The sequence below is a fragment of the Rhinolophus hipposideros genome, assembly GCF_964194185.1.
Source record: "Rhinolophus hipposideros genome assembly, chromosome: 14".
In the NCBI taxonomy this organism is placed as follows: Eukaryota; Metazoa; Chordata; class Mammalia; order Chiroptera; family Rhinolophidae; genus Rhinolophus; species Rhinolophus hipposideros.
Window position 1 is genome coordinate 20,209,880 of NC_138060.1, and position 19,282 is coordinate 20,229,161.

The 19,282-nt window shown below is 54.6% G+C and overlaps 1 protein-coding gene across 4 annotated transcripts; it reads left to right on the plus strand.

Moving 5' to 3' along the window:
- Positions 1 to 662: 662 nt before the first annotated feature.
- On the plus strand, positions 663 to 17,141 carry ITIH4 (inter-alpha-trypsin inhibitor heavy chain 4). 4 transcript variants are annotated; one of them, XM_081072311.1, is made up of 24 exons: positions 668 to 782; positions 1,984 to 2,144; positions 4,196 to 4,300; positions 4,411 to 4,573; positions 4,712 to 4,822; positions 5,329 to 5,457; positions 6,078 to 6,194; positions 6,423 to 6,591; positions 6,679 to 6,804; positions 6,976 to 7,157; positions 7,252 to 7,437; positions 9,543 to 9,682; positions 9,935 to 10,089; positions 10,394 to 10,420; positions 10,665 to 10,718; positions 10,869 to 10,922; positions 11,165 to 11,281; positions 11,767 to 11,838; positions 12,051 to 12,077; positions 12,166 to 12,282; positions 13,302 to 13,476; positions 15,124 to 15,278; positions 15,412 to 15,508; positions 15,962 to 17,141. In XM_081072311.1, the coding sequence occupies exons 1-24, from the start codon at positions 693 to 695 to the stop codon at positions 16,029 to 16,031; spliced, it is 2,799 nt and encodes a 932-aa protein (XP_080928437.1). In that variant the 5' UTR covers positions 668 to 692; the 3' UTR covers positions 16,032 to 17,141. The 4 variants fall into 4 exon arrangements, with proteins under 4 accessions (XP_080928434.1, XP_080928437.1, XP_080928436.1 ...); XM_081072308.1 differs by lacking the exon at positions 10,394 to 10,420 and having other exon boundaries at positions 663 to 782; positions 15,962 to 17,106; XM_081072309.1 differs by lacking the exon at positions 11,767 to 11,838 and having other exon boundaries at positions 683 to 782; positions 15,962 to 17,106.
- The last annotated feature ends 2,141 nt before the right edge of the window (positions 17,142 to 19,282 follow it).

The window sequence follows — 19,282 nt, forward strand, 5'->3', positions numbered from 1 at the left end:
TGAACTGGCACGTGTGCATACACTGTTCCAGCCTGAGGAAGGATGGGTGTGTGTGAGTGGCCCTGCGATGCAGGGGCAGCCTGTCTGGGGCGGGGTCCCGCTTTGCGCCCTGAACTGTCGGGGGAGGCTTTGGCCACCCGCAACCCTGAGCGGAAATAAGTGGGTTGGAAAAGTATCATCTTCCTTGTTTTTATTCATCTTTCTTAAATGTGTGTATAGCTCACATTTATTTCAATGTTTAATATTAGAAGTGTTTTGGGTTTTTATTTAGAAGTTTGATGATGTTTTTGTGACCAGAAATATGCTGTAGGAACCGAACTCATTTATATCATTTACCCTAGGGTAAGCTGTTGGACAGTTAAGTTCGCGAACTTTCCACCATGCACTTTACACAGTGGAAAGTTCACAAACTTAATTGTCCGACCAGGCTTATGTCGTTTCACTTAAGGTTGCATTTCCAGGAACCTAGCAGTGATGACATTGAGAACTTACTGTACATGTTCCTGTCCCCAGCCAAGGTCCATGGGACATTTGCCATTTGCCTGCTTATCTGACACCACTGCAATTTTTGGCCTGTAGATCCCAATTTCTCAGAAACTGCCCCCGCAGGGGGCGGGGCAGTGAGCAAGTTACTAATTCATTCCCCACTTTCTCTCAGCTTCAGAAGCAGCCTGCCAGGCACCGGAGCCAAAATGAATACTCCAGCCCCAGCCCCTACCTGTGGCATTGTGCTGGTCCTGCTCTCGCTGCTGGCTGTCCTCCAGACCGCCACTGCCCAAAAGGTAATGGGGACCATGGGCACCTGAGTTTGAATGGTGTGAGCTGGTGAATGATTGCGGTAGAGAAGAGCCCGTGTGTGTGCAAGCGTGTAAGTACAAGGGAGCACGGATCAGTGTGTATGCAAAAGAAACCGTGCTGATCCAGCAGGCACTGCCGAGGGCTTTGGGGACACTGTCCCATTTTTTACAGAAGGGCTGATCCCATTCCCTTATTGCAGGTGAGGAAATGCAGCTTAGCAAGTTGCCCCTGGAGGCCAGCAGTGGGTGTGGGTGGGTGTGAATGGGCTTTGTGAGCCCAGCTCTACCTCTCCCTGGCTGAGTGGCCTTAAGGAAGTTATTATGCTTTCTCTGTCTCACTTCCCTCATCTGTAAAACAGGAAGAATGGAACTTCTTCGGAGGTGTGTTGTGACGGTGAAATCTGTAATACTATAAAGTGCTCAGAACGGCACCTAGCGTAGAGCAGACACTCACACATATATACAAGCCACTGGCCAGCCACCCACCTCTGTGCTAAGCCGTGTGTATGCAGCTGAACAGAGCTGGTGTGTGCACAAGACTGCCGTATCCAGGCAGGCAGGAGGTGTGTAAGGCTCCTCGTGTGTGGGCATGGGGACCTTAGACCTGGGGTGAAGAGCATATGCCTGGGTCAGTGGCCCGTGGTGATAAGCAGGGCAACTGGGGAGAATTGATGGCTGCAGAAAGGGGGCAAAGAAGATTCCCAGTTCTTAGAGACCTGACCCCCATTACCTCTAGATTTTCCCAGCTCCTATAGGCTCCTGGTGGGCAGGAACTATTCTCCCTGATTTCTGCAGAGGCCAAAGTTGCCAGAAATCAGAGGACTTGTTTGCTGCCCTTTCACTGGGCAGAGCTAAGACCATAAGCTTCCTGATCCTGCCAGGGCCAGGATAAACGAGATACCCTCCCAGGTTCCACCTCCTGCCGTGTGCTTGGCAGCCTGAACCCCTGCCCTGTGAGGCGATGTAAGGTGGGGAATGAAGCACATGGCTGCCTCTTATTCGAGAGGACGTTTCACATGTGACAGGCCTCCTGGGGTTTAGCCTAGGCCTGGACGGTTCAGTCGGGGTTGGGAGTCAGGGCTTGGTGTGGGACCTAGGTCGGGACCCACTCTTGAAGAGTGGGGCAGATTTGGGGCAGCTGGATGGGCATTGAAACAATCCCACCCCGCCTCCTTCACTGGTCCAGAATGACATCGACATCTACAGCCTCACTGTGGACTCCAAGGTCTCATCCCGATTTGCCCACACGGTTGTCACCAGCCGGGTGGTCAACAGAGCAGATACTCTGCAGGAGGCCACCTTCCAGATGGAGCTGCCCAAAAAAGCCTTCATCACCAACTTCTCCATGTAGGTGCCTTCCTGTCCGCCCCCTCCTCCCTCCTCCCAACCCTGCGCTGCGAACACCCACTTCCTGATGGAAGGTGTGTATGCTCCACCTGTGGGCAATACAGGGAACCAGAGCTTTACCCAGGGACCTCCTGCGTTCTCAGGTGGTTCCATCCCTCCATCCAGCTCTCTAGCCCTCCTTCCCTCCATTCCTCTTCCCCTTCATCCCTCTCTCTCTCCATCCCTCTATCCCTCTGCCTCTCCCTCTCCCTCCTTTCTTTCCCTTCCTCTCTCCCTCTTTCCCTCCCTCCATCTGTCCTTCCGTGATCCCTAAGTACTGTCCAGGTAGCAGGTGGAAAAGCACAGCATCTTTGTGTCTTTGCCTTTGAGGAGGACAGATTTGGGGCAGCCTGAAGCCAATCGCAGGCAGGAGGGAGACACCAAAGGGCAGATTCCAGCTCAGAATACAGAAAACTTCCTAATCCTTGGGCTACTCCACATGGAACGATGCCTTGAGGAGGGGGACCACCTTGTCACTGGAAGTTCTAAGCCAGGCTAGCCCCTCACCCCCAACTGGGATACCACAGAGAGGGCGGTTCTTCTCTGGGTCAGAGGCCACATTGGGAGGCCCCTGGGGTATCTGTGGACTCTGTGAGCTGGTGCTGATACTCACGTTGTCCTCTGCTGTCCTCCCCTACTCTTCCCCAACTCAGTTTTGCAATGTTTGGTGAACGCAAGAGAACTCTCTGTCAGCCCCTGGCCCCACAGGAGAAGCAGTGATTGACAAGCCAGAGAGAGGCTGATCCCAGAAACTCAGGGAGGGTGATGGGTAAAGCAGAGAGCGAGCGTCTCTCAGGCGGGGTCCACAGGGTCCCCTGGGCCCTCTAAAAAGCTGCATGGGGGCTGGGTCCTTGTGGCTGCCTCCTCCCTCCAGCCCTGCCCATGCCCCTCCAACAGTTCCTACTTCTCCTAACCCCGGAGTCAGGTCTGTGCTGCGTATCTCACAGCATGGGCCTCTGTGCTCAGCCCCCCACATGGGTGCCAAGCCTGCCAGATTGCAAGGTTCCAGGCCCAGCCCATCTGCGGAGAGCCCAGGACTTGCATCACTCTCTGGACCCAGATCCTGTTGCTGCATGAAATAGGGACGTGGGGGCAGGGTGCCCTCCTCCCTGACCTGGCTGGGCCTCTGGGAGTTAGAGCCCTGCAGCCCCCGCACCAGCCCCATCCCAAGCCCAGGGTTAGATTATGAGCAGGAAGGTCAGGACGGAGGGAAGAAGGAACACTTGGTCCTGACATCCTGGCTGCCCTCTCCCCCACTTACCCCTGCAAACGCCCACCCTTTCACAACACCCCCAGAGGGGGCAGGTTTATGTTTGCTTGCCACGTCCCTATTCACCCCACGAGGAGGTTTTAGGGTCATCTTTTTCCTCCAGGAAACAACCAAGGCAGTTTTCTCAGTCCCAAAGAATAGTCACTAGGATTGTATAGGCGCCCCTAGGAGCCCCATCCAACAGTTGTCCAAAACCCACTTTCCCAGAGGCCACCCTTTCTGTAGAGCGTTGGTGGGAAGAGGAGACAGCCATGGGGGGAGAGAGTTCAGAGCCTTGCAGCCCTGTGTCTCCCACTGGCCTGGAAGCCTGGCCTCTCCCTTCTCTCAGTCTGCCTGGACAGAGGGCTGGGTGCGAACGCGGCTCAGAAGGCTCTCACTGGTGATTGCCCGGTTCCTCTGGGAACAGTCTATGAGGTGGAAGGGGTAACTAGAATGTGGGGCCAGACTGGAAGGGAGAAGAGAGGCCAGGACTTAGCTCAGCCCTACCTCCTCTGCACCCTCCCTCCCCTGCCCGTTCCCTTACCGTGTGCATGCCTCAGGGTAGATGGAGTCCTGGCACACCTTGCAGGGGCTCCCTGCCCTTACCCAGTGTCCTGCAGAGTCTTGTACAAAGTAGGTGCATAATAAGTAGGAATGGGCTCTGGCAAAGGTAGGAGTCACTCTATGAAGAGGCTCCCTGGAGGACGTGGGATTCGAGTGGCTGCCCCCACCAGGCTCAGCAACACTCGCCCTTCTGCCTCAGGATCATCGACGGAGTGACCTACCCAGGGAACATCAAGGATAAGGCTGCAGCCCAGGAGCAGTACGCCGAGGCCGTGGCCAGGGGAGAGAGCGCTGGCCTCGTCAAGTGAGCCCCAGGGGTGGTGGGAGACCCTGCACAGTGGGGCAGAAGCTGCCCCTACCTTCAGCCCTTTAGCCCTGGTCTGGAGGGGCAAACCTGATGCCCTCATCCCCCAGGGCCACCGGGAGAAAAATGGAGCAGTTCCAGGTATCAGTTAGTGTGGCCCCCGCTGCCAAGGTCACCTTTGAGCTGGTGTATGAGGAGTTGCTCAAGAGGCATCTGGGACTGTATGAGCTGCTGCTGAAAGTCCGGCCACAGCAGCTAGTCAAGCACCTGCAGGTACCTGGTGCTGTCCCCTCCCAGGAGGCCTCCTAGATGACCCCTGCTTTGTACAGGACAGCCTCTCCTTCCCCTCTGCCTCCTAGGAGGCCCAGGCCTGGTTCCTGGCTAACCCAGTGACCCAATTCTTGCCTCCAGATGGATATTCACATCTTCGAGCCTCAGGGCATCAGCTTTCTGGAGACAGAGAGCACCTTCCTGACCAACGAACTGGCAAGTGCCCTCACCACCTCACAGAACGAGACCAAGGTAGGTCTGCCATGGTCAGCGGGCGACGATACCAAGGGGGCCTGTCTTCAGGCCTGCCCTGTTAGCCTGGATTTCCAGAGAGTAGGGCAGTGGGGCAGGATCGCTAAGCTGGATGGACTTCTGAGGTCTGTGCCCATGCTGTCATTTGGCAGACGGGGAGGGCAAGGCCTAAAGGAGGACAGGGTCCTCCTGGTTTGAACCCTGACATCAGGGGAAAAGGACTTGGAAAGCACACTGAGGTGAGGGTCCCAGGACCAGGGGGAGAGAAGAAAATACCTGGGTTGAACACAGCCTGATCCCAGCCTCTGCTTGCACAACTCCAGGAATGGCTCCATGCTCACACCGCCTTCCATGTACGTAGAAAGTTATCTGATAGTTCAGCCAGAGAGAAAGTTCCCTAGGATTTGATCCAAGGCTGCATCTGGAATTCTCATTTTAGATGGAATGAGGGTTTTGTTGGCATGGCCTTGCTGCTCCTCCCAACTTCAGCCTTGTCGTTTCTTCAGGCTCACATCCGATTCAAGCCGACGCTCTCCCAGCAGCAGAAGCCTTCAGAGCAAGAGAACACAGTTGTGGATGGAAACTTCATCGTACGCTACGATGTGAACCGGACGCTCTCTGGGGGGTCCATTCAGGTGCGTGGGCTCTGGGCGAGAGCAGGGCAACTAGGAAATCCATCCATCTCAAGAGCCTAAGCCTGGGTATTCTAGAAGAAAAGGCAAAGTAACTGCTCCTACTTATCAATGTGCACCAGGACAGCACAGACAGAAAACAATCAGTTTAATTACGTTGTCCCTGAAAGAATTTCCTTTCAGAGGCAAAAATGTTTCATCTCTGCTAAAGAACTGCCCTGCAGGGTTTCCCTCATGGCCTTGGCTGCCAGGAAACTCATAGCTCAGTTTTATGCTCAATTGCAGTAGCTTCTTTGCTGGCATCGTTGTACTTCCCCTTTATTCTTTTGATGGATCTTGTTTTTAGAGTCTTCTTTCTTTTGACTGATCTTAAGTTTATTAAGTCTTTACCTTTTAGTATAAGCTGACTCAAATGCTCTAACAAATAGGAGGTAAAGAGTGTGTAGGGTTCTAGTGGGCCATGCATGAGCAGGGAAGTCTGAAACAAAAGATGGTGGGGATTTAGGGAGGTCAGAGGTATAGGCCTGGGACAGAGGTAGAGGGGCTGAGATGAATAGACTGTGGGAGCAGGGCAGGGCTGCAGCTCTCATCACCCGTGCTGCTGCGTCTCACTTTGCTCATAGATCGAGAATGGCTACTTTGTGCACTACTTTGCCCCTGAGGGCCTGCCCACGATACCCAAGAATGTGATCTTCGTCATTGATAAGAGTGGCTCCATGCAGGGCAAGAAAATCCAGCAGGTGGGTCACACCAGCAGATGCCTCACACAATCAGCTCTGGCCCAGCAGGCAGACACTTCCTCCTCTATCTTCCTGGGAAGGGAGCTCCCAGGGGCCGAGGTTGGTCAGAGTACGGGGCAAGTCCGCCCCTAGAGAGTATCTATCATGTCCCCACTCCAGATGCAGGCCCAGGAGCCCCCAGTGAGGCCCCATTAAGACACCCACTTCATCTTTCCTTCCCCTGACCAGACCCGGGAAGCCCTAATCAAGATCCTAGATGACCTCAGCCCCAAAGACCAGTTCAACCTAGTCAGCTTCAGTGGGGAAGCAACCCAGTGGATGCCTTCCCTGATGCCAGCTTCAGCAGAGAATGTGGAGAAGGCCAGGAACTACGCTTCTGATATCCAGGCCCGAGGAGGTGAGTGCCTCTGCAGCCCTGCAGGGTGGAGGGTCTCCGGGCACTGAGCCCTGCTTGGGAGCCATCCTGAAGACGTGTGCCTCTCAGGGACCAACATCAACAGTGCGATGCTGATGGCCGTGCAGCTGCTGGACGAAGCCAACCGGAAGGAGCTGCTGCCCGCTGGGAGCGTCTCCCTTATCATCCTCCTCACCGATGGCGACCCCACCTCGGGTAAGTGCACTGCCAGCAATTCCTGGGCACACTGCCCAGAGTGACCCTGGCTTGCTGTGGGACCTGGGGCAGGGAGGGCGGTCCCTGAGGTCCCTCTGGCTCTGAAATTCCAGAAATATCCCTTGAGCAAATCACTGTTTTCTCTCCCCGTTCCCAAACTGCTGGGTCCAGGGGAGACCAACCCTAAGAAGATCCAGAAGAACGTGAAGGATGCCATAGGCGGCCAGTATAGTCTCTTCTGCCTGGGCTTTGGCTTTGACGTCAGCTACGCCTTCTTGGAAAAGCTGGCACTGGACAACGGTGGCCTGGCTCGGCGCATCTACGAGGATTCGGACTCCGCCGTGCAGCTCCAGGTGACAGCCTGCCCCATGGGCTGCCTGAGCGAGGGATGGCTCAGAGAGTTGGGAAGACCCCCGCCCGGCCCTCATGACCCCCCCCTCCCTGCAGGACTTCTACCAGGAGGTGGCCAACCCACTGCTGACAGCGGTGGCCTTCGAGTACCCAAGCAACGCTGTGGAGGAGGTCACGCAGGACAACTTCCAGCTGTTCTTCAAGGGCTCTGAGATGGTGGTGGCCGGGAAGCTCCGGGACCAGAGCCCTGAGGTGCTCTCAGCCAAAGTGAATGGGCAGGTGGTGAGTGTGGCCAGCCGTCCTGGAGAGGAAGGGCAGCTGGAACAGGCATTCACAGGGGCTGGGTTCAAACCCCAGCTTTGCCATACTCTAGCCGATTGACCATGAGCAAGTGACACAGTGCCCCTTGCCACTTGTGTATGACATCGGTCCCTACTGCATGGGCTCATGGTGGGGATTCAATGAGATGATGTCGTGACTCTCCGGGGAGCACCACGCTGTGTTGACATGGGGTGAGCACTCAGTGGCCAGTCTGGGCTGCTGTGCCTAAGGTGCCAGGCGCTTGGCATCCCCTCCTGTCCTCATGCCAGCCCTCTGAGGTTGCACTCGGGTAGGGAGGGCTGTCCCCACTTCACAGATCATCAGACTGAGGTTCAAGCAGGGCAGGCAAGCTGCCCTGGGCCCCACTGCAGCTGGGTCAGGAGACCTGTCCTTGCCCAGCCCTCCCTGCCTCTGTGCCACAGGGGGCCCTCTCATTCCACAAAGAGACACTGAAGCATCACACAAATAAGGAGCTGCAGGCGGGGGTGTTCCTGACTGGATAAGCCTGGGGACTCGGAGGGACAGCACTAGGAGCCCCAGCCTGGCCTGGGGTTCAGGGAAGGCCTACTGGAGGAAGATCAGCTGAGACGACGCGATGAGTGGGAGGTAGCACAGGCCAGATGGTGCAGTGATGGAAGAATGTTCAGGCTTTCATGGCAGGTGGGCAGGATGCGTAGGGAGAAGGGCAGGTGGGCAAGGCAGGTGGGTGTGAGGGGCCCAGGACCAAGCTTGGAAGAAGTAGCCAAGTGTCACAATGTGTCACGATGGGCAGTGCATGCCAAGTGGCAGCTTGCTTAGCTTCAACACTCTGCTACCTCCTGGGGGTGAGGCCTGGGGAAGTCACCTGATCTCTCTGTGCCTCAGTTTCCTCCTGTGTAAAAAAAAAATCACTCACCTTACCCGCCCTGTAAGGCTGCTGTGGGGATTAACGTCTGGCTTGGTGTAAATACTCCATACATGTTCACTGCTGGTATTGTCCTGGAGGCCAGGGGTCTCCAGAGTGCAGAACCCACGGGGACGCAGGGTAATTCACAAACAAACATGTCTTTGTTTTACTAGTGATGTATTTATTTTAATATGTCTTCTGAAACATATAACTCAAATCTCAAACCTAAGGTTTCATAGGTATTTTGGCATGGATCAAGGCTAAGTGAAGAGTGTTAGTGCACTTAAAGTTCATTTAAGGAAAGTTCATTTAAGGAAAACCGTCAAACAACCAGCTGTATGTGTGGATAGGGCAAAATTTCTGCAGGTGACCTGAGTGGGACAAAGCTTTGGGAGGCCCGGCTCTGCGTGAGAGACCGAGGAGGGTGGTTTCAGCAAGGGAGGCAGGATCTGATCCACACGGAAAAGGGCTTTGGCTGTTGTGGGATTTGTGGCGAGAGAGGACAGGGGTTCCTGCGCCCCTGCAGCCCACTTCCCAGATTGCTGGCCAGGTCAGCCTGGGACCATAAGCCCTCCCCTGGGGAAGGGTGCAGCAGTCCCCCCAGAACGTGGGTACATGCCGCACTGTCACACTGCACAGTGCCCAGCAGAGGGCACCAACTTGGGCAGGGGACAGTTTGTTGGGGCCCCAAATCCAAGCAGGGGCATGACACCTAAATTCTCTTCTCAGCTCTGCCACTGACTGCTGGGGAATGCGCTTCCCTCTCTGTCCTCAGAGTCTCCATCTTTTAGGTGGGGTGGGCTGTGTCTGGGGCCCCCACTTGCTCCACTGCGCTTGCACGTCCTTTGTGCTGCTGTTTGTACAGCCTGGGGTTCAGATCCCATCCTCATTGCCCTTTCTCCCAAAGACTCCATGTGATCTGAGCTCCTGGCTCAGTGCCTGCTGTCTTCCACCTGGGTTAGTTTCTACCTCTTCTCTCCACCTCCTTCTCGTCCTTGGGGGCCCTGTGACTGAGCCCCTCGCACCCCTACTCCTCCTCCCTATCCCCCACTCTACTCACAGCCAGTGTATGGGCCCTTCCCCAGCTCCTACCAGGGTTATCATGGACGTGCTCGGAATTGCCAGGCCCGGTGCGGGCGTCAGCCCTCACTGCTCCTGTCTTGATTGGGCCCCTTTCCAGCTCATGCAGAACATCACCTTCCAAACGGAGGCTGAGGTGGCAGAGCAGGAGAAGGAGTTCCAGAGCCCCAAGTACATCTTCCATGGCTTCATGGAGAGACTCTGGGCGTACCTGACCATCCAGCAACTGCTGGAGCAAATGTGAGTCCCGTACCCTCTAGGGTCCACTGGGGCAGCCACACTCCGCCTCAGGGCCTCCCCGAGCTCTTCACCGGTGGGGCAGGCACAGCTGGCTGCGGCATGGAGAGAGTCGTGGTATCCTGTCTGAGCTCCAGACTCTCCCAGCAGGAACCTGCTCCCCCCCCTCCCACACACACACAGGTCTGGAAGGGAGGGAGAATCAAACTGGGCCCCCAGGGACCTGCTGAGCCTCTGATGCTTCTCAACCTACAGAGTTTCCGCGTCAGATGCTGAAAAACAGGCCCTCGAAACTCGAGCTCTGGGCTTGTCACTCAACTACAGCTTTGTCACTCCCCTCACATCCATGGTAGTCACCAAACCTGAGGGCCAAGAAGAGTCTGAAGTTGCTGAGAAGCCTGTGGAAAATGGTGGGTGTGAGAGTGGGTCCCAGGCTCTGTGGCGGCAGAGTTTTGACCCAGTATTCCCCCAGTTCCCGACCAAGATGCGAACCCTGCCACTCAGACTCTCAGGATCCCCAGGCGCTGCATCCCATTTCCTTGATGTGGAAACTGAGGCCGGATCTCCCAACACTTCCTCTCCCCAAGTTCACTGCACCTGTGTAGTGCTGGGGTTGGGAAGCAAGGTTACATATAAGCACTGCAGGCTTATCAAAACCACTCCAACCGTGTGTCTCTGTCTCTGTCTTTCTCTCTTCTCTTTTGTTTTATCCAGAAGACAGACACATGACCATCGCCTCAGGTAAAGGCCTAATACCTTTAAAGGCTGGTCTGGGTGACAGTTGGCTGGCACAGGGCCTAGGACACCAGTCCCACAAGGTTGCTGGCCAAGGCCTCTCCAGCTCAGCCCTGCTGCCAGGAGGGGGAGTTGTCTGCCCAAGCACACAACATTTTGTCACCTGTTCGTTCAGATATTGGCTGTCCTGGGCCCCAGGGACACAATTCCCATCTGGCTGGATGCACACTTAGGCTTCTCTGATTTCCAGGTCGTGCTGTCTTCAGATCTCAGTCCGTAGGAGACAGAAGGTTCAGAATAAAAGGTAGCAAAGGAGGCGAGGGAGGGGAGGGCAGATTGAGAACCTTGACCCTGGCCACAGACCGGGCTCTGCCCCGGCTGTAGGGGCAATGACTTGCTTGGCTCGCCTGGCTGGTAGCAGGGCTGGGACTCAAGTTCACGTGTGTCTGATTAGGAGGCAACTCTGCAGACCCGTTGCTCGCTATCAGAGGAGGCATCAGAGGGCAAGGTAACTTAAAGCGCATTGCTGGGTAAGGGGTGGCCAACATCCCAGCAGAGAGGAGTTCAAGAAGGGTCCATTGTTTCAGCTTGGAATTTCTCCTGGCCCTGGGGCGAGAGGCTCTTAGAATGGCAGTTGTGGGGAGGGGACCCATTTGCCCTCTCCGTATCACATTCCTCAAGTGGGTCTCAGAGCCCTGGTGGGACCCATGACACTGCTCAAAAGAAGAGCAGGTGTCGACTTTTCTAAAGCTGGAGTTCCTGGATTCTTCCGGAAATTTGGAGCACCCGGGCCTCTTCATCATCACCACCATCATTCTCCTCTCCTCTACGATACGACCTCAGATCTGAGGCTACAAAGCTTCCCAAGTAAGCCACTTTCTGACCTCAGAGCGTCTTGTTAACCCAAGGTGATAATTAAAGCTGCCCGTAGAGTTGGATGAGAGGAAGCACCAAGCACAGAGGTGGGCACAGACGAGGGAGCGTTTCTGTGGGCATGACGTTAAAGTAACGTGTCCTTTATTTTCACTGAATCAGATTCATCACACTCTGAAGGCTAGCTCAGGATGAAACCTTTTAGAAAGGGAAGGCTTTCTCCATTCCCAAAGCCAGCCGTGGTCTCGCAAGCGGTTTCTGATCTCCAAATCGGGACTTAGCTGCAGAGCCAGGCTGGAGCCTGTCTCCTCAGTGTTTTTTCCTGATAGAGTGCTCCTCTGCTTGAAAAATCTCTTCATGCAGGGTCTCCTAGGTTAGGTGTATGTGTGGCAGGGGGTGCAGTGATGGCTAGAGGGCGTGTTGATTGCCCTGAATCCTGACTGCCTTCTCCCTTTCTGTTTCTGGCTGATTCTGCCCAGTGCCTGATTTGGAGTTTTCCGCCCGCTCAGGCCACGATGGACTGTTTCATGATATGGATTTAGGAATCAAAGGTAGCCCCCAGACCAGAGCCCGTGCAGTAGACTGCGGCCCTATAGCAGGGAGATCCCGGGATGGGAGAGGCCCCAGGGATCTTTATGAACCTGTCGTATGGGTTTCTCAATGTTGAAGTGGAGAAGGAGCTCTGGCCACACCCGTCACTACTCCATCCTTCAACATGCCCCTGGGAAGGGGATGCCTGAACCTAGACTTTTTCTTCTTTCAGAAACAACCACGACAGCCCCACCCCTAGGTAAGCAGCCAGCCCCCCTCAGCCCTCCTCCCCATCCTTGCCCTCCAGTCTGCTCTACCTGCCCCAGGAACCTCACCTGCCGTCCCAGCCCCCATCCAGGCTCCTCTTGTCATCCTGCCGCTGCCTGGGCAGAGCGTGGACCAGCTCTGTGTGGACATCAAGCATTCTCAGGGGCCAATGAACCTGCTCTCAGACCCTGACCAAGGTGAGAAGTGCACCTTCAGCCAGCCATTCAGAGAGACCCAGACCCCGTTCACCCCCAACCAACCACCCTGCAGGCAGCAGTGGGTGGCCTGTGCATGGGGCCTGTCCTGTGTCACGGCATGGTCACGCCCCTGAGCGCTGACACTTGCACCCATACACCTGCCCCACAGACCTTTCACTGGGCACCACATATTCAGGTGTGGAGGGCCTAGCACTCCGGGGTGAAAGGTGTGGGCTTGCCGCCAGGCACTGCCATGCTTCAGGGGTGGGGAGACACACTTGGGTGCAGATAAGACAGTGGCCCGTAGTCAGTGCCAGAGCCATGTGGAGACGAGCCCAGAGGAGAAGGCAAGGGCTGTCTGAGGGCCAGGGAGGCTACACAGGGTCACACGGGAGTGACAGGGGCCTGGCAGATAGTGGGGGTCCACCAGGCAGAAGCCAGAGCCCCGAAAGATACTAGGGGGACTACAGAGAGTATGGAGTTGGCGAGTGGTAGGAGGAGGGAGGTGTGCTGGCCAGACCTGTCCCCCACCCCCCAGAAGGGTCTTACTGGGTGAGTGGCAGCGTCGGGTCAGACACGGGGATTCCAGCACTCAGGATACTCACCCCAACACAGTCTCCCAGTTCAGCAAGCCAGGCCCAGTCTGTGTGCTCCCTGACGGTGGGCACTGCCGATTTTCCACCTCGCTCTTGGCCGTGGCCCCTGGCTCAGGACCAGGCCCACTACAGCGGCTCTAGAAATGGTAGTTCACTTCAGACAAAGATCCCCCTTCTCAGAGGGCTCATCTGAAGGTGGAAATCATGGAGGATTTGGGGGCCCTTCCATAGCCATGTGGAACCAAAGGATGAGTGGAAGGTTGTGGAAAGCATGCTCCAGTGTGAGGGAATCCTGGGGAAGGGGCACTGAGGGGGGGGTTGGTGAAGGACGGTGCTGGGGGACGTCATCAGGGATGGCCTCCTGCTCGGGCCAATGCCCAGCTGGGGCTGTAGCCCTGACCGCTCTGCTCCTGGCCCTCTCAGGCCTTGAGGTGACTGGCCAGTATGAGGGGGAGAAGGCCCAGTTCTCACGGATCGAGGTGACCTTCAAGAACCTCCAGCTGCAAGTCCAAGCATCCCCTGAGCACGTGGTAGTGATTCGGAACCGAAGAAGCTCTGTGTACAAGTGGAAGGAAACGCTCTTCTCGGTGATGCCCGGGTGAGCCTCAGGCTGGGGAGCAGCAGTGACCTCTTAGTGGTGACAGCGGTCACAGGTTGCCTGAGGCCACGGGTGTGGGCAGAGGGTGCCTGGGATGGGCATGTGTCCTCTGTCATGGGCTGTACCCACAGGATGAGCAGAGGTGCAGACAGCCCTGCACCATACCCGTCCTGCTCTGGGGCGCCCCAAGGGGTCCCCCCAAGGGGACCTGGCTTCCCCTCACACCTAACCCAGGTCATTCTCCAGTGCAGAGGAGACAGTGTGGTTTGGAACTAGCTCTGCTGCTACTCCTGTGTGACTCTGGGGAGGACGCTTAGCCCCTCGGAGCCTCAGTTTTCTCATTCATAACTGGAGCTAATCACCCCAGCCCTGAATTAGAAGCTAAAGGGAAACCCGAGAGAGAACGTGGCTGGGGAGCACTCTGATCATTAGGAGGAGCAGTGCCCGCTGGGCACGCTGGAGGGCAGCTCTCTACGTGCTGAGATCATGAGGACACTAATGAGAAGTTGGAGGGCACTGTCCCCTGGGGGGGGCATATGAATGTTATCCTTAGCATACTCTTGAAGCTCTGATGAGGAGAGACGAGTCCATCTGGCATCAAACACTGGGCAGCTGGTGGGTAATGGAGATGGATGTTGACCTCTTCTGGGAGGGGCTGCTGCCCCATAGAGCCTTCCAGAGGCAGTTCTCAGCTCTGGAAGTTACAAGGGGCCTGGGAGAGAGGCCAAGGACCCCGGCCCTGTTTGAGCACTGTCCTCTGTGCCCCGGCCGGTGCTGAGTACAAAGAACCTCATCTGTTCCCTCTCACTGAGCCCCTCAGCAGAGACTGGTTTCCACTTGACAAATGAGAGAACACCTAGCAAATTTGACATGCTCACCTGAAAAGCTCCCAATTTCATAAAAGATCTTCAAGTTTCTTGTTACTTGATAAATACACAAAGATCAATAGCATTTTTATGCCTTGGACATACACACCAGAAGATGGAATAAAGAATTCCTACTAATCGCAGTGACAGAGTCCACATCCTTTCATGAGCTACAGAAGACACATGTGAAGAAAAACAGACCACACCTCTTACGGTCAAGCACAAGGCAGTGTAAGTTTAGTGTAAGTCCATTAAAAATAACCTCAGAGTAACATCATGGTCTTATTCACATGCTCGAAGGAGCCTAACATTCCTCAGAAAACCAAAACGGCAAGAATTTCAAAGATTATTTGAAGTAAAAAGAAGGGGATAGAATAAGAAGACACTTGCCCTTCTAGAAATTAAAACACATGATTAAACACTAATCAAAAGAAAGCACGAGCCATAAAAACAAAGGGACAGAGTAAACCTATTAGATACCCCCTTGAATCATATGAAAAGACTTCATGAGAAACCAAATCTAAGAAAACCAGGAGGAAAGGAACTATTGTGTTGTTTTATAAGTGCTGGGATTACCAGATATCATTAGATTAACTTTGGTCCCAGCTTACTAGTGAGCAATCTGAAACCCAGACTATGTCATGGACTTCCCAGCCAAGGCCACAGCAGGAATTCCTGAGGACAAGAGGCCAGCACCCACCCACTCCCACCCCAGCTGCCAAGGCCCCCTGCAGGCGTCTCCATGCCTGCTGTTCACTCAGGACCCTGGATTTCTCCACAGCCTCAAGATGACCATGGACAAGGGAGGGCTCCTGCTGCTCAGCAGCCCAGACAGAGTGACCATTGGCCTGCTGTTCTGGGATGGCCCTGGGCAGGGACTCCGGCTCCTTCTGCGGGACACTGACCGCTTCTCCAGCCATGTCAGCGGGACCCTTGGTATGCTGCCCAGAGCCCCAGGCTCGGGGTCCTCAGAAGCCACCTCTGCCTTCGAATAGGCAGTGCCCCGCTCTTCTGTGCATCTCCCAGCCTCCTGTCTGTATCCGTGGCTGACTCGCCCTTTGTCTCCCAGGCCAGTTTTACCAGGACGTGCTCTGGGTGCCCCCAGCAGCAGCAGATGACTGCAAGCGAACACTGACGGTTCAGGGGCGTGACCACTCTGCCACCAGGTGACTCAGCGCAAACAGACCCCTGAGCCTGGCCAGGAGTGGGGGCTGGGAGGCTGAGAGCTGGTCTTTGGGGGCCACCACTCCCCTGTCCTTGTGGGGAACTAGAGATTGCCAGGTGAAAGGTTGATGCCTTAGGCATGTTTGACCCAACTCTCAGTGACCCCACAAAGGACGGTCAACTCAGACCCACAGAAAACACACCAGCCCAGAGATCACTAGGGTGAGTTGAGGGCAATAGGAAACTCTCCCTGAACTCTCAGAGCCCTGGACCCTGGAGAACACACACAACTGAGTTCCCCTGGGTAAGTGGGCCTTGTCAGCCTGTGCTAGAGGGAGTCCTAAGCGGCCCCGAAACTCTGCCCTCCATGTTCCTGTCCCCAGTTCTCTCCCTCTCTTCCCACCACACCTGAGATTTGCTGACCACCTATCTGTCTGTACATCTATCCATCCCAGAGAGCTCAAGCTGGACTACCAAGAGGAGGCCCCGGGAACAGAGATTTCCTGCTGGTCTGTGGAGCTGTAGTTCTCATGTGAGGAGTTATGCCTACTCCACTCCCCGTACAGCCCCACTGTGTGCAGATGGCTGTCATCCTGTGGAGCTTGGACTGTGATGGGGAGAGGAGTTCCACTCATTACAAATAAAGAAAGGTGGTGTGAGCCCAAGGAGTGGGCGTCTCTGGTTCCATCGGGCCAGTCCCAGGGTCTCCGAATCTCATCTTAGACATTTAGCATTGCGTAACACTAGAATACTCCACTTGTAGCCAGTAGGACCATGGAGAGCTTTCAGTCCCTTCGATTTACAAGGAGGGAAACTAAGATTTAGAGAGATTAAATCACCCATTTAAATTGTCACTCCAGCCCTCAGCTGGGGACCTAGGTAGGGCAAGAGAACATTCTCTGGGAGCAAAGGTTCAGTCTCCGTCTGTGAAAACCAGCTTTGATGCTAAAAGAGAGTGAACTGGGTAGAAGTTCTTTGTAGGCCAGCTCCCCATTCTCAGCAAGCTTTTGGTCCCCTTACAATGGGATTTGCATGACACAGTTTGTTTTCACACCTGTGCTCAAGAACAGGCCTGTCTGCTCTCCAGCCTGTAAAGAAGCTAAAACTGGAAGACAAAGGAGGCAGAGATGAGACCCCTGTCCCAGGAGGGAAGCATGTGTCTATTCCCAAGAGCCCAGTCTCCTGGTGGTGACCCAGGCCCCCAAATCCTGGGTTGTTGAGTGTCTCCTCTCCTATCCATGCCCCAGGGTTAAGCATCCCAAAGATTCCACCAATTCCTGCACAGGCAAAGCATACTTTAAAAACACATATAATTGGGCCGGCCCAGTGGCTCAGGTGGTTGGAGCTCCATGCTCCTAACACCGAAGGGTGCCGGTTCAATTCCCACATGGGCCAGTGGGCTCTCAACCACAAGGTTGCCGGTTCTACTCCTGCAATGGATAGGCTGCGCCCTGTGCAACTAACAACAGCAACTGGACCGGGAGCTGAGTGGCACCCTCCACAACTAAGACTGAAAGGACAACAACTTGACTTGGAAACAGTCCTGGAAGTACACACTGTTCCCCATAAAGTCCTGTTCCCCTTCCTCAATAAAATCTTTAAAAAAATAAAAATAAAAACACGTATTATTACTCCACCCACTGTGTTTCCCTGAAAATAAGACTTAGCCGGACCATCAGCTCTAATGTGTCTTTTGGAGCAAAAATTAATATAAGACCCAGTATCACATTATATTACATTATAGTATATTATATTATATATCATATCATATCGTCTCACAAGACCTGGTCTTATATTAAAATAAGACCATTTTTTTGCTCCAAAAGACGCATTAGAGCTGATGGTCCAGCTGGGTGCTATTTTGGGGGAAACATGGTACTTCTTTAAAAAAAAATGACACAAGTCTTTGGCTTACAAATAAAAAGCATAAAGAGAATAAAACAAAAAACCATGAGAATGAGAATAAGAGGGAGGAAGTGAAGCAGGAGGAGAGTTAAATCAATGACAGCAAGGTAGGCGAAGCTTGGCTCTGAGCTTCCCGGTGGCCAGGGTAAAGCAGAAAATGAGCTCATTTGCTTGCTAACGGGAAGCAAATCAGATCATCAGTGATGCTTTTCCCAGCTCTTGGACTTTACAGGGCGTTTACTGAGTGAGTCTTTCTGAAAGGGTCAAAGGAGAAGCTGGTGGGAGGGGGCTCCAGCTGCAGGGTTGCCAGACATACAGGCACACTCTTTCCTGCACTGCTGCCTCTCCATCAAGCCTGGCTGGCGGGCAGGCGTCTCAGGATGAGTTGCTATGAGACAAGGGAGCAGCCTTGGGGGCTCTGTCATACTTGTTGTGGGGCTACCTCGAGTACCGAGATGAGAGAGGGGTGCTCCCCCCGTCCTGGACACCACTACCTGGGCTGGGCCATGGAATTTGTACAACAGCACAGGGGTCACGGGGGACTTTCTGGCCCAGGCAGCAAGACGGGTGTCTTCTGTGAACAATTGGAAGTAGGGCCATGTCCTTCACTTCCCAGACCTGGCCCATGTGCAGTGGGTACATTGGGCACCGTGACAGACACAGTGCCTTTGTGACAGCTGCCACCCAGAGAATGACCAGGTGCCACAAGGAGCCCAGAGGGAGTCATCTTGCCCAACCTGGGGAATATTGGGTAAGGCTTCCTGGAAGTGGCATGATGGGGGTTGAGTTTTGAAAATTGGGTCAGCCCAGTGGACAAGGACAGGCCACTAGGCCGAGAGCCGGGGTTTTGTGCATTGAGTTCAGAGCACATCCTCGTGACCCACGGCCAGATCCCACCCTCACTCCTACTGGTGTTCGTGACCCTTCCCGATCTGACTCCAACCTTCTCTAGCCTTGTGTCTCTTGCCGTGACATCAAGCAAAGCTGCCCACTGTTTCCTTAAATGGAAATATCCCTCCCCCCGGTATGCCCTCAGCCCCTCAGGCAGAGAGAGCAGCAGAGGCAAAGGATTCTGGGACAGAACAGGTTACTTTTGCAGAACTGGAAGTAGTCAGTGTGTCTGGAATCCAGAAAGTGAGGGAAAGTGCCTTGTGTGTGGGGTTGATGAAGTTGAGAAGCCATGGGAAGGATTTTTGTCTTTGTCTCAAGAGCAATGGGTGGGAGATGTCATTTATAGGGTTTTGTGTAGGGAGTGATGATCAGTTCTGTTCTGGAAGCTCTCTCTGGAAGTGGGAGACCCACAAAGGGCCAGTTGCGATTGTCCAGGTGGGAGAGGCTGTCAGAGCTCCTTCTCCAGGAATCTGTTGGACCCGCCCCCAGGACTTAGGGTGGAGCAGGTGGTCACCATGGGGTGTGATTGGAGGATCCCTGGGATCTCCAGCCCAGCTGAAGGTAAACTTGGGACACTCATGAAAACAGGATGTAGTTTAAGCTGTGTGCCCCCATATCCTGGCCCAGAGTGTTAGGTTTATCTGCTGAATGGATGAATGGTTGGTGGATGGATGGGTGCATAGTGAGCGGGTGGGTGGATGACCGGATGATTGGAGGGAAGGAGGGATGAGTGACATCCACAATTAGCTGCAGGCTGTGTCTGCCCTGGAGAACCCTCTGCTTCTGAGCCATGGAGGGATCTTCAGGCCTGCAGGTCCTGGGAGGAGCTCCTGAGCCAGGACCGCTGACTCTTCTCACGACCCTCCTGGATTCTGAAATACACTCAGCCCTTCCCAACTTCTCAGAGCCTCTTTGCTCCAGAGTCAATTCTTGATTTTTTTCCTTCCCTCATTATCATACATTTGACTCTCCAAAGTGCC